The 27,780-nt window shown below is 38.9% G+C and overlaps 2 protein-coding genes across 5 annotated transcripts; one reads left to right on the top strand and one right to left on the bottom strand.

Annotated features, from left to right (window-relative positions):
- Nucleotides 1-517: 517 nt before the first annotated feature.
- LOC140228904 (protein-glutamine gamma-glutamyltransferase K-like) lies at nt 518-21,754 on the bottom strand. The gene is made up of 13 exons (XM_072309172.1): nt 21,744-21,754; nt 19,252-19,399; nt 17,003-17,147; nt 14,242-14,439; nt 13,335-13,563; nt 12,392-12,534; nt 11,593-11,952; nt 10,580-10,652; nt 8,943-9,142; nt 8,085-8,309; nt 6,685-6,839; nt 6,074-6,267; nt 518-3,915 (listed from the first exon to the last, which is right to left on the bottom strand). Exons 1-13 carry the CDS (start codon nt 21,752-21,754, stop codon nt 3,777-3,779), a joined length of 2,220 nt encoding a protein of 739 aa, XP_072165273.1. The 3' UTR covers nt 518-3,776.
- Nucleotides 19,844-26,073, top strand: LOC140228703 (uncharacterized). 4 transcript variants are annotated; one of them, XM_072308974.1, is made up of 4 exons: nt 19,844-19,963; nt 21,730-21,988; nt 22,521-22,859; nt 23,632-26,073. In XM_072308974.1, exons 2-4 carry the CDS (start codon nt 21,753-21,755, stop codon nt 23,822-23,824), a joined length of 768 nt encoding a protein of 255 aa, XP_072165075.1. In that variant the 5' UTR covers nt 19,844-19,963; nt 21,730-21,752; the 3' UTR covers nt 23,825-26,073. The 4 variants fall into 4 exon arrangements, with proteins under 4 accessions (XP_072165075.1, XP_072165074.1, XP_072165073.1 ...); XM_072308973.1 differs by lacking the exon at nt 19,844-19,963 and adding an exon at nt 21,029-21,057; XM_072308972.1 differs by lacking the exon at nt 19,844-19,963 and adding an exon at nt 21,030-21,057 and having other exon boundaries at nt 21,669-21,988.
- The last annotated feature ends 1,707 nt before the right edge of the window (nt 26,074-27,780 follow it).

Here is a 27,780-nt window from a genome sequence, read left to right as displayed (position 1 = left end):
TATGTGAGAATATTTTACTCAGCATGGAATGTGTTGAAGAGTAAAACTTTTTCCCGGCTTGTCCTCCATTGCAGATATGTATTGTTATGTTACTAACAATGACCTAAACAACATGATTTAAAGTTTGTCAATCTCAATAATCCATCTTATACTAGCCTGGAATATTCCCACTTCCAATCTTTTTTTACATGAAAAAAAAAATATTTCAGATAACATAATATAGCATAGCTCCCCACCCCTCATGACATTTCTTTCTTTAGCTTGGGTGTTGTTTGATTTTAAAGTCATAAAATGGATATGATTAAAAAAAAAAAGAAATACCATATAAGCAGAGTAAATATAGTACACACCACAGCCAAGCACAAACACACACATACACATACACTCATATAGACCACCACAAACATAGATACGTGTCCTACGTTATCCACATAACCATTTTGACACTTTCTAAGAACATGCTGTGCCTCATTCTCTCTGTTTCAGACAGCCGAATAGCACTCTGAGTGTGTATCAGTTAGCTTCTGATAATTGAAAAAAAAAAACCCAGACAAACTACTGTTTATTCTGTGTTGATTGAAAGATTTATAAAAAAATAACAACACAATTCACTAAAGTGTAGTTCCACATCATGGTTCAGTTGGCTTTGATCTTGCAAGGCCATTACTTCATATCTCATATAATTTGCATGAGCTGCAGCAACGGATATCACAGTTTCCTAAAGAAAAAAGAAGAATATGTTAAAGTGTACAATTCAAGTAAATTTCTTAGATAACGCCTGACTCTGAGGAAGATTCCATCATATCTCTTGTTTGACTGGACAATATTGCAAAGCAAACTTGAACATGATGGGCACATGAATGAGAAACAAAGACCTCATGTCATACAATTCACATGATCCAGGAGTATGTAGAGGACAAAGAAAAATACATTTGAACTATTGATCAATTAACATTTAATGACCAAAATGCAAAGCAAGAGAAAAAAACAAACAAACAAACAAACAAAGCAAGCATGTTTTACAAGTTCATACTGCATTTTGATTTGAGATGACTAATGAATAATCCAAATTATCACTAAGCCTGCAGCTTCATTGAATTTCAGTCTTCTGTATGGCAGGAAAGAAACAAACCCAAAACAGGTGAGTTTTGCCTTTCACAATTGAAGTAGCACCCAAGTAGCCACATAGTACCTTTGTATCAAGAATAGCATACAATGCAAATTTTGTTATGAGTACACACAGAAGCAGCTGGTGAGATGACTTTTAAAATTAAGTAACCTCAAGTATCACGTCTTGATTGAGAAAAGTGATTAAGAAAAATTATGACACCATTTACTTTAATGAGAAAACAGATTACGAAAGATTATGACACTATTTACTTGCATCACGCTACTTCATAAAATATCGCACGTTTCATACAATGAGAAAAGATTTTTTTTTCAAAGAGCACTTGGTTTGAGATAGGTGATCTACACCATTCATTCACCACTTGTTGGTACATGTATTTCTGACGATCATCTAATGTTGATTACCATAGAAACAAACATTTAGAGTGGCATGATGGCCGTTTTGGGGGGCAAAGACTTGCTACCCACCACAACTACCTATTAACTCTTTATGTGCCACGTTCGCACGCCTGACTCGGTCGACGGCATGCCAAGTTTGCATATTCTGCTAAATTGCACAATCCTGCCCAAACCGATCGATAAATCGCCAAATGCCATGGTACCCCCGAAGCGTTTTTCCTGATTCCAATCCTGTCAGATGTAGTTTGCATTTTATATGCTGATTGACTATCAAGCAGTATTCTCTAGTGGATTTGCTTGTAAATTCTAAATTTCTGTCACTGCTTTGTGTGCAGAAGTCATGGCTCTACAATAATGTAACTTCTGGTCATTTGAAAGAAAAATAATCATAGATTTGTCATACAATTTATATCAAAGCAGAGCTGGGCATTTTCTCTTCAACTTTACTCATTATATGTCGAGGGTAACAAAACTCTATGAAATTCACATAGATTTGAAAAGAAAGAATGCTGTCTCAGAATAATGTGGCTCACAGAGGGTTTACATCACGGTACATGAAGAGTTAACAGATCTGACACAAAGGGAAAGAGAGAGAGAGAGAGAGAAACAGCTACAATATATATAAACAGACAAGATCATGTTCACCTGTCAATCCAGTTCATATGTTTATGTGTTTGAGTGATGTGAGGTAAAAGCTAGAGGTGGGTAGTACTGAATTTCAGTGTTGTGGTACGTACATAGAGAATAGCAACCTGAGATGTGTAGCTTGAATTCATACTCTTCTTCCTGGCGTATTGTTGCAGTATTTGGTTACATACCTTGTTTCAGAAGGCACAATTTGTTAGAATATGATTTGTTGCCATGTAAGCTGTTTCATCACATTCAACTCTACAATGACACATGCTTGTTGTTAGTAACTTCTTTTCCATACACTGCAAACGACACTACAATTACAAATCTACGTACCATAATTATATGCTTACACATGATTCAAAATATTCAAATATTCTACACATCTACTGCAGAAAATCTGCTCGTTTCTAGAAAATACATCAAAAAATATCCATTTCAAAGTTCTACAAGCTATTGGTTCATGCCAAAGTATCAAAACATTCATCAAATTATCACATGTCTATGTAACTCATCTAACACTTCCGTAACCGACAGACCGACAAAACCCATCACAATTACAATGCTGCTCTGGATCCCTTAAAAATCCAAGCCATTCTAGTAAAAACACAAACAAACAAACAAACAAACACACAAACACACAAACAAACAAAATGTGATTACACAAAATGTACTATGACTAACCTAGTGTCTCAATTCTCAATCGCAGTAGTATCACATTCATGAAATTGACATTAAAACACACAAAACTATTACATCACTATATGTTCTTTGAACAACTACTACATGCCATTTTGGAGGTTTATAGGGCCTCCTTAAAGAATGAAAAGAAAAGTAAATTTATAGTCACTTTAGAGCCTTGTGAAACTCTCCATGGCTTGAATTCAGACAGAAACAAAACGAGAAAATCACACACACAGAGTTATGAAGGCAATAGAAACAGGCAAGGCAACTTTTGTGGCCATCTCTCAACCCCTCCTTCCCCGGAAAAGATTAAAAAAAACAAATTTTTTTTTTTTTTCAGTGATTATCATATTTCATCTATCTCACGACTTAACGTATTTGCAGATCCTAGAGTAGATCTGGTAAGTGAGGGTAAAAAAAAAAAATTAAGGATGTCTTCTTTCTGTTGAGCTGAGGGTGCAGCTGTAAAATGGGCACACCAGGCCAATACAATCATTTGCAATGAGTAAATGCATATTTCTGGTTATTTGCTCAATCTTGTAATCTAAAATCTCCTGAAAAAAGAATTAACTCAGTGAGGTCGCACATGCTGAGGGAGGAATTTCACACAACTTGTCTTCCAAGAAATGCCCCTATTCTTTGACCAAGACTCTTTATCTAAGAATGGGTTCAAATAAGTGCCATCATTCTAAATATGCCTGAAAAAGTTCCACTAGCAACTGCAATGATATATTCTTAAGTGACAATGCCCAAATTACTGCCTGGTGGGGAAATTACACTGCTCTTATGATTCAATGTTGTCCTCCTCACTAGATAAACTGACTTATTCAATAAATCAGCCCAAGGTCTGTGCTGTTACAGCATTAACAGCTGCTAGATTCCCATGCATGCAAAATGCAGACACGAGGAACCTTATTAGTTCCATCATAGAACTCCTATGGGATCTCGATGTCCAGCATGTCTGTCACGTTGGCCAACTGCTTGGAATCAAAGTCGATGAGCAGCGTCTTTTTGCCCTTGCTTCGTGGCTTGAACCTCACACGTTGAGAGAAGTGGCCTTTTGCCGGTACATCGCTGCAGGAAAAAGAAAAAATATACACCAAAACAACAGAACAGGTCAGCAAACTTCTGTCTTGAGCAGGTGCTACCACAATATACTTTCACCTCTGTGCCAACATTTCTCTCTCTGAAAACAGAATGGTAGATTTTTTTTTCTCCTAGTTTAACCCTTTAGCAACTGAATATTCTGTACATAATGGCCTATTGTACCCTGGAGGATAAAGCAATATTGCTCTCATTTCGACAACTTTCTAAATGCAGTAAAATAGCTCCCTGCATGTTTGTCTATTATTAGTTATGATTATTTGAAAGCCTATTAAGACTTCACCAAGAGAATGGTGAGTTACAGAAGTTATTCTGACATACTTATGTTGACCTTTGACCTCTTTCAAATTATATAATTACATATTCTATATGAAAACAAAAAATATAGTAAAGTGTAAAACTCTTTAAAAAAAAATGAAAAAAAAATGCAAGGGTGATTTGGGGCATTCTAGGGAGAAATAAGACAGGCAGTTTCAGGCATTTCAGTTAGCAATGCATTAAAGAGAGAAAATGCACAAATTGGCATCCAAACACTGATCTATTGCTCACCTCTTTACCTGCCACTTTTCCATTCAATTTCTTTGACAATGATGAGGGGATTCCACCCTCATTCCATCACATGTGGCAAAGGGGACAATGTTATTACTTCACAAATTTCCCACAAACTCTATACAAATATTTCCTAAACTTTGTTTTGACACACAAAGTCAACAGAGCTGGAAGTATCTTTTGCATCAAACTACTTCAGACTTATAATTTTGTAACAACAATGAATTTTATGGGGAAAGAGGTTGCAGTTGCTATCAATGTTATTGACCAAAAACATGATTTTCTCAGTTTTGTAAACAAATTGAAAGGGTAGTTGTAAGATGATAACATCATTGCCTCTTCCAAATTGAATAGAATATTTGGTGAAAATCTCACCTTTTTATCCAGTTTTTATCACTGTGTTTGTCTGATTCGACTCTGTTCATTACAGTCAACTTGAACACAGTGTATAATTGCACTTCACTACAAACTGCAAATCTTAGACTGGTGACTAGCAATTTCTGTTGTGTTCTCTTATAAACTTGACATCCTCAACTGTGATCTCTAACCTCACAATTAATCAGCTTCAAAGCAGAAACCAGTTACATGACAAATAATACATGTATATATATATACATATATATATATATATATATATATTTGTTTCACTAGAGTATCATATTTCATAAGGGAGCGAACAAAAACAAGCGATCATCCTTTTGACTTCAGACATCTGGTAATACCACTTCAAAGTGAAAACATAGTTCTGGTAAGGGTTTCAGAACCCATCTTGCACAATTTCACATTTGCTTGCAATATATAGATATATATATATATATATCAAAATAGTCTACTAAAAAACTTACCTGGCTGACGCGATTTTCTAGGATGATAAATTTTTTTCAGAGATTTTGAGATAAAAAAAAAGAAGTCGGTATACCGACTTATACTTTTATTCCAGAAGGATCCAGGTTAACTCGGTCTCAGGGACAGCCCGGCCCTATTGCAGTCAATTCATATGCTGTTTGTGATCACCATATTCTATACATAGGCGCACGTTCATTTTGTAGGTGCGCCGAAGAGGTACTTTGATGCACGCGTTGTCTCAACACGGCACATAACTGCGACCAGCCAGAATGTGAATCGCTCCCAGAGTACAACACTGTAGAATCCAGAGGGACAACTCGGCCCCGCAATCAAAGTGAGACCAAGTTGTCCCCGAGTCCGAGTTAGCCTGACCCTGATCGGGTAAGTTCTGAGATGCGAACATTTTTGGTTCATATTTCACATTTTTGTCATTACCCAACAAATATCTTGTTATTACAGCATTTTTCCACACATTTCTGAGGCACACATGTACATTCTGGAGCAAAATATGAATATTTTGCAGGCATACCAGAACTATGTTTTGCCTTTAATATGTTGGGTGTGGCAGTTGATTCCTGAAGGATGATGACATGTGGGCAACCCTCACATTAGAAGAGTCTTTGGCTCAATTGTGCTATAATTCTGACCGTATCAATGCATTCATTCAAAACCACTGGATGCACCACTTGAAATGATAAATAATCGAGTGCCATGGCACCATGATTATGCTTACTTGGGATAGAGAGTCATGCCGCTAAGCGTGCGGGCTCCTTCAAAGGTGATGGAACACTTGGTCAGAGGAATGGGCAAGGGGTTGTCAAACTCAGTGACAAGTTCCACCTCTGAGCCGACCATCTCGACCTTGGTTGACAGCTCTGGAGGAGTGAGCTGAATGGAGTCCTGGGCAACCACCTGCTGAGAGGTTTCCTGAAAGATCAACCCCCAAAATGGTGAAGGTCAATAAAATGTCACCACTCTAAGATGACCCACTTGTGATGGTCAATACATCTGACCAAAGAATGGTGAAAGTCAATTTACAGGCATGATTCTGAGATGACCTACAAATGATGGTTAACCTATATTCATCCTCTTTTTCTTTTTTATTATTCTTTATAATTAGTCTATGCAATACACAGAGGATATTATGCTGTGAGAATTTAGTTTATGGTAGCTTGTCATTATTACCACTATGTTGCCTAATAATAGTCTGTTCATCTAACCTTGCTTTTTTTTCGGGGGGGGGGGGGGGGGGGTTGTGGCAGGCCTGGAATTTGAGAGATAAAAGAGATAATCACAGATACTAACACAGCCACCTACACTGGGATGGAGAATGCATCTACTTACCTGGACCTTGCCAAAGACACAAATCTTCATGATGGTCTGGTCCACGAGACTTGGTGCGTAGCGCTCTGCCAGAATTGTGCCCAGTTTCTTCTCAGAGATGCCAGAGGGAATCTGTATGTCGGCTTTTTCTGACTGCAGCTTCTTAGCCTGGACGCCTGGAAGGATTCAAGCAATCAATGATGAAAACTTGAGAGATAAGTCAAGCAAAGACAGGATAGAGTGGAAACTGCTAACCCTATATCTTCCCACAGCTTAACCCTTTGAGGAGTCCTGAGTATACTTGGGCAAGGGTCTATGGGAAATGTGTGTTGTATAGCAAAATCAGCCCGTCCTCATCGGGTTAAAGATCCACTAGCACAGGGATTCATGGTTGGCCTGATTAATTTGTCGCCAAGGGAAGTACATTCAAAAAGTAAGAATAGCAATGGTCAGTAAATATGTGCATCAAAGCGTACACTCAGCAGTAACGGTCCAGCAAAGATTCCTCAGCTGTGTGTATACTTAAATAGAGATCAGCGATAAAGCTACAGAAAATGTGCTACAGGACTTGTCCAATTATTTAAGCCAGGCCAGCCTTTGCACTCCATGGTATCCCTCCACTACTGGATCTTTGAGACCTTCACAGTATTTGCCAGCAGACACACTGGGTTCTCGTAAGCAATGGCTCATGTCTACTCATACATAAATCTGTACCCTGTATGTGTCATGATAATCTGTAAGGATACAGCCATCATCGTGAGGGCTGCAAACTATTGCACAATCTACAAAGCATAGTCACGCACCGGGAAATACATACCTTGAAAACATAACTCATAATTTCTTTTTCTTTTTCAAACAGCTATTAACGCATCACAAAACAATGGGCCAATCAGCATTTACATCACATCATAGATTGCTTCTATAGAAATCATCTCATGTGGAACAGATTCTGAAATCACAGTTTGTATGCTCTTGCTTGTTTTCTCTCAAACTATATAATTCTGGAAATGGATTCATGGGGATTACAGCTGCAGAAGATTTTCCTTGCTGCAGAACATTTGTTGTAATAACACAAAAAGAATAAGAGTTGGTTCGAGTTGCCAACCTAAGTACAATGTAAGTATGCCCATGATCTTCACAGAGGCTACTACTACTATAAAAAAAAAAAAAATAAAAAATAACAATAATTGCATTGATATGGTGCTTTATACTGGCGATTCTAAGCGCACTGGAGCTATTCATACAAAAAGACTAGAAAACATAATAACATTGGGACAATGCAAAACCAAAATTACAGTCACAAAAGAAGAAGAAAAAGAAAAAAAACAATACATGTGATACAATAATTAATAACCGACTATGTGCACCTCCAGAAAAAACAAAACAAAACAAAACAAAACAGCCCGACAGCCTTGCCATACCTGTGTAGTAACAGATGTGGGCGTTGAACACAAGTTTCATGTGTCTCTCAACCGAGCTCTTGTTGTTGAATTTGATCGCCACGTCGAAGTCCTCGCCAACAGGAATGCGCTCCGCCAGAACGATCTCCATCTCTACTTTGTCGGCCTGTTCGTCAACCCCGTACGTGTTGGGCCTAGTGCCAAAGGACACCGCTCGCTCTACAGCCATGCGTTCCTCGTCCCCGCCTGCCAAAATAGCAAACAATATGAACGGATTCGGCAACCTCCAAAACACCTCTGCTCCTCATCTGGACATATGCCAGGCAAATCAGAATCATATCGCCACTGGCCTTTTGAACTAGCAAGTCCTGCAAAGTCTTATCAGCACAGTTATACATCTATTTTTGAAACTACCAGTGATGTAGTTAAGACCAGGGGGATGCCCATACTTTCATTCTAAGCAAATGAAGATATTTTTTTTTCATTTTGGTGGAGAAACAGATCACAAGGCAATGAAATAAAAGAAATTAGAAAGACGTGTGCTGTATAACAAAAAAACAAAACTATGTTATTTATTTCAACACTATAATAACATATCTGCTGTCAACCAGAAAACAAAACAAAACAGCAATATGGCATCATTTAATTTCTCTGCTAGAAAAGCCAGAGTGCTATGAGGTTCAATAATTCCTGTGTCACAAGTACATGTAGTACACTCATAATTTTTTTCATGGTTGGCAATTCGCAAAAGTTTCATACTGCAAAAACGGCTGTTGGATCCACTTCGCAAAAGATTGAAGTCGCAAACATTTCTGGTTGTACAGTGTATACATGTATCTCTTGAACCACTCCATGGCCTAGACTGAGTGCAACACATACCTTCTTCAAACTTGTACTCGTGAGTGATATCTTCCCTGGCATTCCAGCGAGACACTGAGACGCTGGAGACACGGGTGGTGCTGATATATTTCCCCACAGCATTCTTGTCTATTTGGAACACCTTCATATCAGGCTTGCCCCTTCCCGTCTTTTTCGCGATCCACGTGATTCGGTCGGCATTCACTTCAGCAAAGCAGAACCTATTGTTATCACAATGATTCGGTGCCATTATGGCTTTGATACCATACATTGGGTCTGATAAGCCTTTGAGTGCAATTCCAAACCATGTTCAAGCTTACTTTGGTCTAGATTGAGTGAAATCAGACAATAGTACAGAATGATACCACGTAGTGCTGCTAACATTTACTCAGCAAATTAGACAAGATTTCTAGGAGCTTCCAGGAAAAATGTGCTATGCAGTATATTGGACTGTGACATAGATGCGCCTGTTTTGTATTGTGACGTGTTAAGCTCAGCAGTGTATGTGAATGTTACCATGACTTGTTATGTAGCGCAAAATTGCATTGCATTGTGTTGCGTTGTTAGCAAGACACAACAACAATTAAAAATAATTTAAACTTCCTTTGAATAGAAAGAGAAGTTAGTTAAGTGAGAACCAGCGAGTTGATAAGACCACAGTAACTTGTCTGCAAATATATCTGGATTTGAGTTGATTAGCTACGATTAAATGACCATTTACATCCATCAAAGAAACTGTAACAAGCTTCCACTGAGCTATCCTAGTGTGTGTATAGTGTGATCCCTCATTATCAAATTCAGTTACATGCATCTAAATGGACAACAGCAATTCCAAAATTGGAGGAATTTTGTAGTATATTCTTTGATCAGGACTTCAGAAAATGATTTTCAGTTTCAGATAGCCTACAACACAATTATGAAGACTTGGCAACAACAATAACAACACATTCAAACAGTGCATTTTCCATACACATACATGATCAAATGCATTTTGGAATCATTAATGAAATGAGTGAGTTTTTAGATGATTTGTGAAGATGATGAGGCCTTATCAAAACTGGATATAGAATTTTAAAAGTTTTAAAAGTTTTTCATGTTATAGTGCTACCGGTTGCTACAAAAGATAACAATACTTGGTAATAACATCACATTTCATCTCTCCCATTGCCTTGTACACAGAAACATACAAAAATTCTTTGGAGAAATCATAAGGCAACTGCAACTGTCCCCCTTTAAGTCATCATTTATTGTAAAGAAGGGATTATCATCACAAACTAAAACAAGGTAACACCTCTTGCTCTGATATCATCTATAAAGTTTCTATGATTTCAATGATTACAATGATTTCAATGATTTCAACGATTTCAACGATTTCAACGATTTCAACGATTTTAACGATTTCAACGATTTCAACGATTTCAACGATTTCAACGATTTCAACGATTTCAACGATTTCAACGATTTCAACGATTTCAACGATTTCAACGATTTCAACGATTTCAACGATTTCAACGATTTCAATGATTTCAATGATTTCAATGATTTCAGTGATTTCAAACATAATGGGCTCAAGATCATTTCACATGAATTTGGTTGACTGCTAAGCCTACAGGACCGAGGGGAGCTTGGGTCTGTACGACTTAGTGAATGTCACATACTTGGTGTCATAGTTGAGATAGGTGAGTCCTTGTTTGATGGCCATCTTAGGGGCTGGACCAGTCTGGAAGATTCCTGAAGGGATAAGGAAGATGAACATGATGTCTCAAAAAATATATCAACAAGTAAAGAATAATACAATGTCAAGAGCTCTTAGGGCTTTGGCGTCCAGATAAAATGCAGAGAAAATGGGCCCTGACTCTTAACTGCAGTCAAATGTGCAAAAAAATATGTATTCAAATATTATGTCAATTAAAAAAAAAAAATATACAGCAACATGCCTCAAGGACAATTAAATTGTTTTTAATTTCCTAACATTCTTTCTAGACTTTAAAATTCAGAAAGGCAGTACTAGAGATATCAAATTGTTGAGTCTTTGAAACACATGAACTTCATTTTTCCTCTTTTACATGACTGTCATATGCGGTATGTTCCACCGAGCCTCCTCGAGGAAGTTGCACTTCAAACAAAACCCTTATTGTTTGGTATAAAAGGAGACTTCTGGATAATTTTCAGACTTTTGCATTTGAACATTTATAAATTGGTTACACTTGGTACAGAGTTCCAGAATTCATACTGAGTGGGATGAGGGACAAGAATGTTGTCAAAATTCATTGTAAATCACAACGAACAAGGAAGATGACATAGCAGCTTGACATAAGAATGCATGACTGGGTGCTCAACAAAGCAGAACAAAAGAAAAAACATGCATCAAATCTACACAGGTAAAGTTGTTTAGCGAGGGTTATTGTAATAGAATTAAACTGCTACATTACTGGAATATGTGAGCCTCCTATGTCATCATCCTTATTCAGTGCATTTCATTTTGGGTTTTTCATAGTATGGCATTGGTTTATCTGCTTGAAAACAACAACAAATTCCACAAATAAAAACATGGCACCATCCATTTATGTACTGCAGGATGTGATTATTATGTAAATCGTCTGGAGTGCCCCTTTAAGGTGTGCAATGAATGGGCAGATTGCACAGCTGGGATGATGTCTCTTGTCGTTACCTTCGCTGGTTTCTTGGGGTGTGGCGTCGACAACCTGCCACCCTCCCATACCCTCGATCAGGTCCGGGCGTGCCATCCACACCTCGTTCCAGACGTGGAAGTTCCAAACGGAGTCGTTGCTCAGGTACTCCACCTCTTCCAGGGAGTCTGCATCGTAGACCATGTCGATGGTCATGCTGTTGTCGGTGTCGTGAGCAGAGGAAAAGTTGGTGACGCTGCGAGATGGGATTCCGAGGCATCGCATGGCTGTATTCAGGACGCCACTGAAGACCCAGCACTGACCGTACTTGACTGGTTCCCTGGTTGCTGCATACTGCTCATAGATCTTCGTGCTGCCTGTCCATTTGCTTGGACTCACACCTGGTTGGGACATGAAACAAAATTCATTCATACAATGAAGAAATTAATTTGCGTAGCAACCGTGATCTGGTATTCCCGGAGATTGTAGTACTTCCAGCAAAGTACCTCTTTGGCTAATATTCCACTTTTTCATCATCACCCAACTGAAGTTGAGCTATTTCAGCATTCTTTCACACGGAACATATCAGGGCAATTACCCCTCTGAGGGCAATTACCCCCTGGCTAAATACTAGTTAGTGATAAGCTAGAGTAAAGATTAGGGTTAGGGTAAGGTTTATGGTAAGAGTGCGGGTTAAAGTTAGAATTAGGTTCAGGATTAGGATTAGGGTTAGGGTCAGGGGAGAGGTCTGGGGTACTTGCCCAGGTGAAACTATGTTTCCCTTTAAAATATCCTCTCAGAAAAAAAAAAAAAAAATGTGTGGGAGCATTGTCCTCTCACCATCTTCATAGTCTCCGCTCCAGTTTCCAATAAGGACGCCAGTCTTGGTCTCCTCCCGGCCCCACACCGGCATGTAGTTTATGAGACCGGTGAACTTCCTGGACACAACCACTGGGTCCCTTCTGGCTCCATCGCGGGTGTGCCTTGGGCACAAAAACAACAAATACACAAGGGCAATGACATCTTAGTTATATCATACTCTGTCAGAATCAAAGCAAATTAGAAATACAAAATAGAATCCTTACATTCTTTGCTGTAATTTCTCAACAGTATTTACACAATTTCATATCGAGTATAGCAAATGTAATGGGTGAAAAATAAAGAAATTCTGTTGAAGAGCTGCGACTCCTTGCAACTAATTTCCCAGAATTAAAGGCAACCAAAGAGGAAATGATAACCACAACCTGCCAATCATTCAATGACTCTACAACCTGACTAACTTTAAGCCAAACTCGGGAGACTTTGCACAATGAAAATAACGACACTGGTATCCATCAGTGCAAGAATCACTTAAAAGAATTGATGAAATTTGTGGTTTTTGTCGCTGCACATTTTGATGATGGGTCTGAAAATGCAGAGCCAGGATTAAGTTGAGAAATTGTATACTTATCACACAACTTAAGTCAAGATACCAGATAACCTAATGATGACTCATCAAGTAAATGGCAACACTCTCTAACAGCTACAAGAAAAATGAAAAATATTTTATAGATAATTTTAGACACATCTGACAATCTTATCATAAAGATCAGTTTGTTTTTTCATGAAACATTTCTACCTCTCACTGCTAGAAATGGTGATAAATTGATCTCAAATTCACAAAAACATACATTTGTTTGTGTTTATACTTGGAATGCAAGAGCTACAGAAATCACAAGGTGTTACACATCAACCCTCCCTCAACAACAACACAACAACAGCACAACATATAGCAAACACCTACTTCTCCAGGAGGTCAAAGATGACTTTGATGACCGATTCCTCAAACTGACCAAAGATCCATGGACGAGCCCACTGCTGGCCCCGCCTGGCCGTCCCGGTAAACACGAACCCGCTCTCATTCAGCACATATTCCTTCTTCTCATCCTCCCCATTCATGAACACGAAGTCTTCGGCACACCATGGATTGAACACGACGTAGATGAGCGGCGATTGCTTGAAAAATCTCGGCTCTGGGGAAGAGAATGAGGTCCAACACTGTTTCAGTACTGCATGCAGCTGCTGCCAGTCTTAATCACAATCAAATCATTGTTTTCGCAATGTTGAGCATCTCATCACATCCTGTGCATCCAATTTGTTTTTGCGGTATGCCTGCTCTCATAAATAGCTCAAATGCCTAAAGGAATGTTCAAGGATGATCTGCACAAAGACACTGACCCATGTTACCAATTACCTTGGGTATGATTAATATGCACAGTAAAACCATAGCTCTTCATTTACAGCTTTAGTAATTTTGTTTATGAAGGTTTGAATATCTTAATGACTTTTGCATATACTATGACTATAATCTATATTTTTTAACCCTTGCCTTGTAACTAGCGAATTTAATTCAACAAACTTGCACAACTATATCAATGTGCACTGCTGCTATCACAGCAATGGGATAGCACGCTTTTGGCATTTTATATTTCAATTTTTGGAGGAAATGCAGTTTGAAATTTGCTGCCTAGCTGACAAAATAATGTCCAGCAACTCCTTTCACAGACCATTTGCAAGGTATGGCTACTTCTCACATGTATTTGATTGTGAAATATCTTTGTAAAATTTGGGCTATTATCTCTGAGATGGCACCAAATAGGACCTTTTCTCCCTCCAGTAAAGTCTCTGTGAGGAAGGATCTGCACTCTTACCAGCATCAAGCTTGTCCACAATGATGATGGCCACCTCATATCTCCCAACCATGGCGTCAGCCGGACAAGAGACCACCAGAGAATACTTGGCTCCCTCCACAGAGCCAACCTGGATGCTCCAATCGCCAGGAACATGGTGTGATCGGTTGAATGGTATGCGCACAATAGTTCCACGGTTGATTGACGAGACTTTTGCCCCTTCAAGAGAAAAACGCAAAGATATGATATTAAGGGTATGCAATGGATAACACATATAAACGGCTCAGCACTAACTGTTTTTTTTTTCTTGTGGCCCATGGGCCTCTAAAATCTTTGAATTTGAAATTTTGGTATCCCAAAATAAAAGGAAATATACAAATTCATTTTGAATCTTAGGTGCCCAATCGGGCCACCAAGAGATAGCCTTTTAGGAAATTTGGTGGCCTGACATCAATTTTTAGTGGCCCAAGGCCAACGGGCCATCCCTAATGCAGGGCTCGACACTAACGGTGGCCCGGTGGCCCGGGGCCACCAAAAACTCACGACGGGCCGCCAAAATTTCAGAAATGAAGATTTTGGTGGCCTGATCGGGCCACCAAAAAAGGTCGGATGTTTGCCTTTACTTTTGGAAATGGACAGCGGTAACAATCAGCTCCGGAAGATGTTAACATAAATGTCAGATGTTTGCTTTTAATTTTGGAAATGAATAACGGTAATATTCGACTCCGTATGATACTAAAATAAATGTCGGATGTTTGCTTATACTTTTGGAAATGAATAACGGTAAGATTCAGCTCCGTACGGTGCTAGAATTAATGTCAGATATTTGATTTTCCGTTCGGAAATGAATATTGATAACATTTGGCTCCGGAAGATGCTGAAATAAATGTCGAATGTTTGCTTCGACGTTCGGAAATGTACGATGATAAAATGAATGCCGAATGTCGAAAGCAAATAGCAATAACATTCAGCTCTGGAAGATGCTAAAGTAAATATCGAATGATCCCTTTGACGTTCGGAAATGAATAACATTAAAATATTCAACTCCGTACGATGATAAAATAAATGTCTGATGCTTGCTTTCATGTTCGAATGTAAATAGCAACAACACTCAGCTCCGGAAGATGCTGAAATAAATGTCGGATATTTGCTTTGACGTTCGGAAATGAATAACAATAATATTCAACTTCGTACGATAATAAAATAAATGCCGGATGTTCGCTTTCACGTTCGAAAGTAAATAGCAATAACATTCAGCTCCGGAAGATGCTAAAATAAATGTCGAATGATCCCTTTGACGTTCGGAAATGAATAACAATAATATTCAACTCCGTACGATGATTAAATAAATGTCGGATGTTTGCTTTTACTTTCGAAAGCAAATAGCAATAACATTCGGCTCCGGAAGATGCTAAAATAAATGTCAGATGACTGCTTTTACGTTCGAAAGTGAATAGCAGTAATATTCTGCTCCATACGATGCTAAAATAAATGTCGGATATTTGCTATTACATATCGAAATGAATAACAGTATATAACATTCAGCTGCGTTTGATGTTAAAGTAAATGTCTGATGTCTGCCTTGACGTTCAAAAATGAAAAACAGTAACATTCGGCTCCGTACGATAATAAAATAAATGTCGGATGTTTGCTTTGACATTTGGAAATGATTAACGGTATCAATCGGCTCAGTTAGATGCTTATAGTGGATGTTTGCTTTCACGTTCGGAAATGAATAACGATAACATTCAGCTCCGTAAGATGCTAAAATTAATGTCAGTTGTTTGCTTTTACATTTGAAAATGATTAACGGTAACATTCGGCTCCGTAAGTGTTAAGATACTAGTAAACGTTAGATGATTGCTTTTGCAATCAGAAATGAATAACGGTAACTTTCGGCTCTTTACAATGCCAAAACAAATGTCGGATGTTTACAATGTCTGCAAATGCCCCCATTTTATCATTCCAAACGTAAGTTTGACCACCTAAATAGGCATCAACTTTTATAATAATCTATAAGCCTACTTGCTACACTTTAGAACTCAGAATAACGGTAAGAAGATTGAATTTTCTATTCATTTATTTTAGACATGGGTAGGGCCTACCTGTATCACTTCAGTAATACACAAAAAAAAAAAAAAAAAAAAAAATCAATGATTTTGGTGGCCCGATCGGGCCACCAAAAATAAACGTTAGTGTGGAGCCCTGCCTAATGTCGAGCGCTGCATGTAATACAATCATATGCCTACAAAATTACATCCTGCTACTGTTAATTTATTGGGTTTTGAAATGAAGATTCACTATGTACACATAACTATTTTACTTATCTATGCTCAAATTTCAACATTTACTTTTAGAAATCGATGACTTCCAAAATAGTCATCATAATTAAGGCATCCAACTGGACATCATCAAAGTTTCCAGAAAATATTAATTAAATCAGAGAACAATCCTTATTTAAGCACTTCCATCTGAATTTCTCCAATATGAATGAAGCAAGGGGAGCTCAGAGGCCAAAGAACTTTTATACAACACCTAAAAAGAATGTAGCTATCCGATTGGTTGATTGCCCATCACGTGACATTTAGTTAAAAGTTCCCTTGCAGCCGTGGCTGTCAGCCATGCAATTTTGTATGAGCAAAAATGGATAGCGCATGGCATTTTATACTGTCTTAAGAAGGCCATTTTGTTGGCAACGTTGCATGAAAGATGTTCTGTGGTGTTAGCTAATGAAGCAAATGAAGGGTCCAAGAGAATAATAATGGATGGTGTCTGGTCTCACCTCGAATGCTCAGCTCCAATGCCAGCTCCTCTGTCTTGGGGGCTTTGTTGAATGTCACGTCAATGTCAAAGGCTTGTCCTCGACGAACAAACAACTCCTCGGATTCATACTCGGTGGTGTGATGGTTGCGCCTGTTTCGTTCAAGCTGATTGTATAGGTGGTAAGAATTAGGAGGGAGGTAAAAAAAAAACACAGAAGTGTGTCAACATTAAATGCTCTTTGAATAAACTGGCACTTCAACCAAGGAACAATGCTGGTTTTCAGAATTTCATCCAAGTCTATCTATAATAAACTATAAATACTACAGTATAAAAAAGAAAAAACAACCTATACCCATCGGATGTGATAAATTTCACAATATCCAGTTCTCAATCTAATGTCAATTCTTTCTGATACAATTTCTATCTCGTATCATGACATTTTGAACTAGAAATGTTGCTATGGCAACAGGTATGCCTCCTCCATATCGTATTATTCTCCCATAGGTCTGTTGTACATCTTGATAGCGTGAGACAGGAGTTTCACATGACTGGTAAAAAATTGAAATGCCCGGTGTTTGAAAGTTTGATTGCACAACCTCAAATGTGTTTAGTGTTTATACATTAATTCTTGAACCAGATTTCATTTCAGCAAGTATTCAGGAATTTGAGCATTTTCACTTGACATTTGACCCTTGCCCTTTGACCCCATGGCCCACATTTTTCTTCAAGTAATCACTAACTGGTAATATTCAATTTTCATGACAATACTTTGATTTTTTTTTTAATACGGGGGAAAATTGTGACATTTTAATATTTTCTTTTAACCTTTGTCTCCATGGCCCAAATCTTTCCTTACAGAATCATTGTGCAGTAAGTACACATGCATAGGCCCTACCTAGTTTGATAAAATGCATGCACTGGGTAATTTTCAAGGTATGTGGAGAAAATAGTGTCATTTCAGCATCATATAGCAGTTTTTTAAATTTTCATCTAACCTTTGACCCTTGACCTTTGACCCAATGACCCTCAAATTCTCAATAGAATCATTGTCAGGCAGATCATGCATTTTTTGTACTAAATTTTATGGAGATTATTAACATGACCCATTGTAGACCAAAAGATCAGTCTGGTTATCTTCGGGGATGTTATAAAACTCCTCCGAACAGACTGATTTTTCTGTCTAACCAACTTGTCGACGACACTGACGACAACGGCGACGACGGAATGTGACGCCTATGTGCGTGACGGTGTGTGTGTGTCTGTGTGTCTGTCTGTCTGTGGGAGTCTGTACGTCTCTGTCTGTCTGTATGTGGTCGAGTGCTAGGAACTTCATTTCTCACCAAACTTCATTCAACTTCCTTGCCATGCATATTATTTAGAATGTTGATGTTTTTGCTCCCGGTTAAGGCCGTATCTCACTGGAGGAGACTTCGCCGCGGCTGATCACCGCGACTGATCAGTCGCCGCGACTCGTGCGGCTCGAAAGAGTTGCGCTGTCACCAAGAAGGCGACTCCACAACGATTTCAGAAACGTCTCCAAATTAGGTGATTATTCGTCCAGAAATCGCGGAGACGTGACGTCTCCCGTAGGTCGCCAATGGGTCTCTGCAAAGCCACGGAGACGTCTCGGAGATATCGCGAATAAAATTATTCTCCGCGACCAGCTGGAGACTGGAAAGAGCCTCCGAAAAAAAAATAATAATAAAAATGAACATACTATATGATTCTCTCGCGACTCGCGAATCCCCGGACACTCGGCTATACATTCCAGGAGACGTCGCGGAGACTCTAATTGCCGCCAGGTTACCAACTATAGTCTCTGGCCCAGTGAGATGCCGACTTCACTTGAAAGATTCGTTGTAACAGTATAATATTAGACGGCTAACTTCAGTTTCAGATTGTGCAGTCACTGCAGGCAGCCTATGCCGCAATCGCTCGCGAAGAGCGAATTGAAATTGTTTTGAGCGACGACATGAAAGTCGACATTGCTATCGACGCTTCCCAAATGACCAACTTGGTTCAAATTTACGTAAGTGAATATCCTGTTATTTTTGGTGCAATTTGGGTTTCCGGAATTAGATAGAAAGTAGGCCTACATTAGCGCGAAAAATCACTTGGATTGATAGGCCCTAAGTCTCGGACTTTATCAATTACACATTTTCACAAAGAGCATACCTTTAAAAAATTTGGGCATAGCAAAAAATTTGTTCCTTACGACCGTAAATTCCGTACCTCGTAGTTGACTTTCTTTACGACCGTATTACGTACCTCGTAGTTGACTTTCGCCACGACGAGTTGGTCCGCTCTAGGAGGGGCTTCGGTGCCTGGTTCACCGAGGTATTCCCGTTCCGCTGCCTCGACGTCTATCGAGCGACCGGGAGAGCCAGGAGCGGCGTAGTCTGCGTCAGCGGAAGAACTTGGCGGGAGGATAAATAGAAAAGTTTACTTGACAGGATATGGATAACAACACTGTTTGTTGTGGTTCTCATTAGCTGTGCACAGAAAAACAATAAAAAAGAGAGCAATTTTGGTGCGATTTACCGCGGTATGCTCATGGAGGCCGGCAAGCCAAAACGTCGTAAAGTTATATCCGGCATGGCAGCCTTACTGCATTCCTGATCAAATATTATGTGCCCATACATACGATATACGTGTACGTGCATTCACGTACGAGCAGCAGACGACGGAATCGTGTGCATAGGCCACAGAGATATACTGAACAGTAGGCCTACAAGGATCGTCAAAATGCCTGTTCGCCAAGCGATATCTTGTGGCAGGTAAGCTATTTCTTCTTCTTCTTCTTCTTCTTCTTCTTCTTTTTCTGTAGGAGTGCATCCTTCATAGTTGAAGACCAGCGCCGAAAGAAAAGGAAAGATAAAATAAGTGTCCTATAGCTTCAAAACCTTGGTACACTGATGAGCATATCAGATCATCCGAATATAAGTTTTACACAGATCACTATACGCGACGCTATATCAAGGTATGCGTAGTTCCCTTTAGGGCCTACATACCCGGTATTTTGCTTCGCGTATATAGTTTGGGCAGCGTGACCGCAAACTTCTCGGAAAGTTAGCGAAACTTCCGGCATGCACTTGGGAAGTTTCTCACTTCTCGCGAAATGACGTAATTTTGATTGTAGTGAGACCGCGTGCTCAAATTTAGCGGTGCCGAAGTTATCGGGAAGCAAACTATAAATGTGTACTATATAGTTTGGGGTAGTGTGAACGCGGCCAGATCTACTGAGTATATAGTTTGTGAGGACCACTTCAAAGTCACTGCTCTGCGCTGGAACCAGACCCTTTGCCTTGCTTGCAAACCAGTCAGCACAGGAACTACGGAGACTGCGGAACTCAACGAGATTTTTTTCTCACTAGTCTACTTACTCATAAACTCTTCAGCGGGCCTAGACTGGCACATTTTGGGTAGAATACTTAGAAAATTTTCAATCAAAAGTTTGAGACGACACACTGGTTATTTAACTAAAAGCCATGCACTATATCTACCTATGACGTTGATGGCGCGTGAAGAATATTTTGTGCAGTGCCGTATATAAAGAGTCTGGCCAACTCGGGGTTTTTTTTTTTTTCGGCTTATGGATTTTGAAGCCTGTGATTCGTCAAGAGTGGTCCCTTGATCTTTATATACGGCACTGATTTTGTGCAGTTGTGTGCTGATTACTGCACGAGTCCGATAAAACTGGGCAACAGGGGGGCATTTCACGAAGCATTTTGTCCGACAAAGTTGTCGGACAAATTTGCTCTCAGCCAATCAGATGTAAGGATTTCTGTAGCTTGTAACAGTTTGTCATAAAAATATCCGACCAAAACGCTTCATGAAATGCCCCACAGATCGAGATACCGTGGGAGGAATGAAGAATGAGTGTTCATTGTGATGTCATGAAATTCTTGGGATTACCTTACTAGCTTGCTTACTAGGCCAAGGCCTTCTACGCATTAGATGCGCACAAACTGCTATTTCCAGGAATGATATGCGCATGTAATGCACTCATACGCGCACATGGTTTAAAAATAATTATTTCGCGTCACTGTAGACTCGTGGCTGTGCAGCATGATGGTAAGTCGGCAAATTTCACGAATTTTCACGTTTTGACAATGGAAGTTATGTTTGTCATGTCATGTCACTACCCTTCGTGATCACTGTAGTCTTGCACAATTTTGAAAATGTCAAGAAACTAGCCATTTTGTGTTTATAGAACAAAACCTTTACAAATAGCTCGAGATCTATTACTATAGCCATCTAAGCACTAAGATCTAAGCACGAGATCTATACTAATAGCCATCTTATGCCATTGTCATTGTATTCTATCAGACATTTTGTCATTCAGCATGTTGTTGTTGTTACATAATAATTGATAATTGGTTAACGGAACCCAATACATGTATATACACGTGTGTGTGTATATATATATATATATATATATATATATATATATATACACATGACCATACATGAACCCAATACATGTATATACATGTGTATATTATATATATATATACACATGACCATTTAATGTGTGAACGTGCAGCCTACCTCGTAACAACCACTCCCCTAGATCTATAGGATCAAGTATGAGCATAAAACGTTGTGCTGTTATCGAATCACGTTCCACACTAATATTATCAACCTTATAATTTGTCTAAATTCGGCATTTTGTATAGCAGCAGCATAAGGGGAATATGCCATTTGATTCAGAGCAGCAACTTTGTTTCCCGCATATTCGGTCAGAAAACTGACATTACTGATTCACCATGCCGATCTCGAGTTCCCGTTGTCGACTCACAAGTCCGTTCATCGGAACGTCGTCGAGCACGACATCGTTCGCCAACAAAGGAGCATCATACTCCACGATGAGCTCCGAAGAGCGGACCTCTACACGCGAAAATGGCACATCAAAGTCCCAGTATTTTACAGGCAACCAATCGACGGCCAGGAAAGAAATTGAAGTGAAGCTTCCCGTAATAGAGAGAAGTCAAACCCCATTTAGGTGAGAAACAGAAGACCAGTAGAGGGCGTACTCTTGCAGAAGTCCATCATCATTTTAAAGCTGCACTATCCTAATAACAGCCTTCTGATTTGCAGTCCACGCAACTCTGATGATTAAAATAATCTGTAAATTGAATGTGAATCATTGGATTGCATTGTCTTAAAATCAATGAATTGACAGATAACAGTATTATCCCGAGTGTTCTAATGTTTGCAGCAGACCGCAGAATTTATAGTTTCTCAGTTGTTGCTTTTTTTAAACAATTTTTTTTTGTCAGTCATTCTAAGATATGATACGCGATAGTGTGCGCAATTGAGATAATAACTTTCACGTTTTTCAGCGGACATCTGGTATGGCGATATCAATTAATGTTTTTATTACGAAAACAAATCAAAAGACATCATGGTAGCGCATACATTCTTGTACAAGACAGCCCCAGAACGGGGAAAAGAAATCTCTGGCACTAGTAACGACACTCGAAAACATGAATGCCCTTTCCGATTTTTCAATATCCATCAAAACGCAAACACAGACAACAGCTGCAGGCGAAGTTCTCTGCCGTAGCGTCGAAGCACGGACGCAGACGTCGCCATTCAACGAAGCTCACGTCCCACCACGGAATACAGGCGGCAGATAACCAGCGATCCCATTCCACGTCCGACAAGTTTGCCCTGAAGAAAATTCGCTTCTTTAGAGCGCCACCACAGCCTGCCCCACTCACACTCTGTTTTTCGTATCCTGGCTATGACCTCACACACAAAGACATCTTAACGAGCATCAAGAGACGGCAACCGATACCCATCGACAAGGTTCAGCACATCCAGTTTGTCGATATGAACGTGGTGCTGGGAGCCGCCGGTGTCATGAACAGGTAGGGCTTACAACCAACGCTCCTCGTCTTCATTTCAACGAGCCTATTGCAACTTGTACGAAAAAAAAAAAAGAAGAACAGTCAGCTTGATCAAAATAATGAAACAGTATGAAGGAAAAACTGAATTTTCAGCATTGGTCAGTGAACGCAAACTTGAGATCTTGATGGAAGGATCCTTTAACGGACACGCACAAAAACGTGATGGATTGTGTGGTGGGGAGTGCGACGATGTCGCATGCGTCCATCCCCTTTTTTGCTCAATACTTGAACCGATTTTCTGTTCATTTCTAGTTTACACATTGTTGAATATGCACACGTGATGAAAACACTTGTTTTCAAAATTGATTTTTGCTCTGATGCATGTATGTACTACCCTACAGCAAACTCGGTCCATCTCGCAAATTTCTCCTCCCCCCCCCCCCCCCCCGGAAGAAAAAGAAAATCAACACAAGGACCAGAATTTCATTTTTAGCCAATTTTTCTCTTTTCTTCTGACTGACAAAACTTACCCCGAAATCAAAATTGCCCGTGATATCACGTCGAAAGTCATTTACAACGCATCTCTGCTTTTTCTGAATAAATGCCACTACCGATGGATCGAATGGCGTTCAATATTACTTTCACTATTACTTACTATTACTATTATAATTATTACTATTGATATCATTATCATTATCATTATCATCATCATCATTATCATTTCTTCTTCTTCGACGCTATTGTATACTGTGATTCTGAGCTCATGTTGTATCCGAATTCATTCCTCCGACAGATGGCTAATCACAGTGAAAGATAATGAGGCGAGATACCGCTTGTTGCGAGAGGGCCTTTATATCAACGGCGAACGAGTATTCCTACGCCGATACGACGAGGTGAACTTCGAGGATTACCGGGACTACTTGAGGCGGAAGAGCACACTGCAGAGTGCAGAGCATACAGCGGTGCAGAGGCTTCTTTCATTGTAGTGTTAAAAGATCCCTGAAATACAAATGCATGTTGATTTGTGTTGATTTATGATACCCACAACATCATTTTGTTTTCGGTGAAACGAATATCTAGGAACATTCCATATATTCTAAACTAATTTTTCTTCTGTTTATCTTCAGATTATTTGAATACGCCCACAAAAAATCCTTCCAAAAACCAATATTCCTGTTGTGACCTCATCTGTCGATCATGGCTGAAGTACCGATTTGTTTTTAACAACAGACAATGGAATGCACCTTCCCCTCGACTCGGCATAACTTGCATGTTCCCTCGCCATGTCTTTTGTTAGTCACATTACTATCGCAGAAACTATCGCAGAAACATGCAAGTTACGCTGGGTCGAAGGGAAGGTACATTCCATTTTTTATTGTTTTGTTGTTGTTGTTGTTGTTAAACAAGTCAGTACTTTAGCTATGATTGACAGATGAGGTCATAACAAGAATATTGGTTTGGAAGGATTTTTTGTGGGCGTATCCAAGTACTCTGAAGAAAATAAGAAAAATTAGTTAAAAATAAATATATGGGTTAATGTTTCTAGATATTCGTTTCACCGCAAAAGAGATGTTGAAGGTATCATAAATCAACACAAATCAACATGCATTTGGATTTCAGGGAACCTTTAAAGAGGAGTTCCAGTGCAGTTGAATGTTAGTCTGAAAGAAGGGATAAAATTTTCTTAGCACATCAATGGAAATTTTATTAAAATCGGATGAGAAATATGGACGTTATGGCATTTTGAAGTTTCGCTAATTTTTCAGGAAATACGTCTTGAACAGTCAATATACTTGAATATAAATACATTGAATGCAAAGTAATAGTGAAGTGGTGTTATCCCCTTATAACCTGTCATCTACGTTGTACTTACGATTTTAAATTTCAGTTTACTTTTCCATTCAAAGGTAATTACGCACCAGTCTCAAATGCTGTTTATCTTTCTGATCATTATTTTGAAGTTATTCAACCATAAATAGCATTATGTTTTACGCTTTGATCACTGGTAACATTGACATTTTTTATCACTTGTTTGTACAAGATCAATGGAAAATTATTGTGAGGTGATGACATCATCAGCTCACTCATTTGCATATTCATATCAACTGTCGCGAGACCTGTTTTGCAGTAATTATAGCGAAACGTCACAATTTAACTTCCCTTTTTTCCCCGATTATTATTACAAATTATTGCTATTTATACCTTTAAGATTTTGCTCTTTCTCATCAGACTAACTTACAACTGGACTGGAATTCTCTAAGATCGAAATGGTGTAGTGAACATGTATTTTAGTCTATCGTCGTTTCATCACAAAGCGTCATCATTTGAAGTATTTTACTTTTTTATCGTTCAACTTTTCGCCATCTCCGTCGAGGGCTGGGAATGAGGAACGCATGATTTCCCCTTTCACACCATTCATCATTATTAACGAGGGCGTATTAATTCAGATGGTATAAAACCTGTAGCGAGGGTGCTGAACCATTTTGTGGTGCTTGTCAATATTGTCCATTTGGGAAAATAAAGTGCTCGTAGCAGGTTATTTTTGTGTAGGGGACCTATATATATCGAAAGTTTTCTGCCTGCTTTCTGAAGAGTATAGAAGGTTTGATGTTAATCTGTCTGTCAATATGTCCTGTGTGCGGATGTAGAATTACACAAGCACACAGAAATATAATAATTCGTGGTTCATACGCACGCATACTATCACTGTCAGTGCTGGTCGGAAATAATGTATCCATGCACTGACCGGGGTGATAGTATGCATGCGCTTTGAGCACTCTTCACTACAGAGTGGTGGATTTGGAGTTAAACAATCATCATTATTATCATGAATATACATCATGTTCCATACAAAGTGCAGTTTGTTATGCAGCAGTTCATTTAATGCAATAGTGCCACAACGCACATTGTACTAGGACGTAGGTGTTACAAAAAAAAAAAAAAAAACATTTCCCACTTTTGATCCTTAATAATTTGAAAACTAGTCAGATAACACTGCCATATATGAATAATAGCTAAATAGTGTGTAATTTAGTTAGAGGTGATTTATACATGAGAGCATGAATCAGTTCCATTAAAAATCCATGATTGATTTTAAAGTTAAGTTCCAGATTTTGGTCAAATTTGAACTCTCTGTAAAAAATTGAAGTTTACACAAGAACCAATGATGTGTATGTGACTGTGAGTGTGTGCTTACATTGACCCTGCACAATAAACATGAATACCACGAATATCACCTTTTCAGAGCTCTGCTGACTATTTTATAGGCTTCTGGTCTCTTGCTCTAAGGCACATGAATGCTTTATTAATAATTCATGATGGATTGCCCTGGGCACTGCTAGTCTGAATTCATCATAAAGGGTAAAATGCATGCACGTAAAAAAAAAAAAAAAAATCAAAAAAAAAAAGCACATGTTTTCATGTGCTTACATGCACTACATTTCAGGATGAATAAAGACTAGCTGTGTTAGTGGAATTTCTCATGAATATGTAATAAGCATTCCAATCCTAGCCATTGTTCAGGACCATTGTCACTTGTCAGTATGCTAACCACACACTCCCATACACACCAATTGACCCCTGTGCAAAATTAAAATTTCGTGTAGAGGGTTGAAAACGGAGCAAAATCTGAAACCTAACTTAAAATAAATCTTGAATTTAATGAAACTGATTTATGCTATCATTTTTAAATTACCCCCAACAAAATTTTACACTATTCAGCTGTTGCTCATATCAATGTCAGTGTTATCTGAACTATCGAGGGTGAAAAGTGGGAAATAGTTTTTGTAACACCTAGTAGGTCTATATGTGAATTTGTTTATTTGCAAGCGTGGAGTTAACATCGCTACATGCATTTTCACTGGGCTGCTAGAATGAATTAGCATTTATAACTGGATTACCACAACGATGAATGATGAACACACATACAAAAGACATTTGCATTCGCATTCGCTTTCGTGTGATAAAATATGGTAGGGGGATATTGTATGCGCAAGAAAGGCATAAACGGGAAGTTCTAATGACACTTTCTTGATGTTAGGCCTGCAGTCAAGTACAGACTGCAGACGAGCGCACTAGGCGTTTTCACATCAGCCCGATAAAAATCCAAGCTCGAGATATTTTTCGCGATCGCAAATTAGCGCGCTATTTCATTTCCTATTCACATCAGCCCGAACATTTTCAAACGGCGCGCTGGTTCGTATTATTTATCCTGCTATTTCGGAAATTTCCCGAGTTGGACTCGAAAAATTTTCTCGATCAATTAGCGCGCTAATTTGTATTCACATTATCAATAAGCGCGCTATTTCGTGATTGGGTTAATTTCCCAAGTCAGAAAATAGCGCGCTATTTCGAAATATCGGGCTGATGTGAAAACGCCTATGGCGAAACTATCATGAGCTATACTGTAATCAAATTTGTGGGTTTGTCCTTACCCTGCCATCTGTATACTGACGAGCATGACGGTATGGCCTATACCACAATGCATTTCACCTGCACGTGAGGTTCACATGCCTGACCAACTCGCTTATTACTGCCAATGTCTGCTCCTTGCGAGATATATAACACTGCACTCTTAAAGGGACATTCCAGACGATTTTCATAATTTCACATCATGTAGTACATAAATCGAAAACTCCATGTATAGATTTTTGGAATTTATTGTGGTTCTTGAGCAGAGAAACAATACTTTGAAAAACCTCAAACAAATTACACTGAACAAGGATGATGACATAGGAGGTTCACATATTTAAGCAATGTAGCAGTGTAATTCCATTACAATACCGATTGCTTGCGAGTTCACCTGTGTATAATCTATGCATGCCTTCTTCTTTTGTTCTGCTTCCTTGAGCCCCAACTCATGCATTTTTATGGTGACTCTGCTATGTCATCATCCTTTTCATTGCAATTTGTTCTAAATTTTGAAAATATTCTTATTCTTCAT

This window comes from Diadema setosum, chromosome 5, assembly GCF_964275005.1.
Source record: "Diadema setosum chromosome 5, eeDiaSeto1, whole genome shotgun sequence".
NCBI lineage: Eukaryota > Metazoa > Echinodermata > Echinoidea > Diadematoida > Diadematidae > Diadema > Diadema setosum.
This window is presented reverse-complemented; position numbering and strand designations above follow the sequence as displayed.

Coding starts and splice junctions, on each gene's coding strand:
- LOC140228703 (XM_072308974.1), top strand. CDS start 21,753: ATGCCGATCTCGAGTTCCCGTTGTCGACTCACAAGTCCGTTCATCGGA. Junction 21,989..22,520: donor AGAAGTCAAACCCCATTTAG/GTGAGAAACAGA, acceptor ACGCAAACACAG/ACAACAGCTGCAGGCGAAGT. Junction 22,860..23,631: donor GCCGCCGGTGTCATGAACAG/GTAGGGCTTACA, acceptor TTCCTCCGACAG/ATGGCTAATCACAGTGAAAG.
- LOC140228904 (XM_072309172.1), bottom strand. Junction 13,564..14,241: donor TGTGGACAAGCTTGATGCTG/GTAAGAGTGCAG, acceptor TCTCTTCCCCAG/AGCCGAGATTTTTCAAGCAA. Junction 6,268..6,684: donor GTGTCTTTGGCAAGGTCCAG/GTAAGTAGATGC, acceptor TTGATCTTTCAG/GAAACCTCTCAGCAGGTGGT.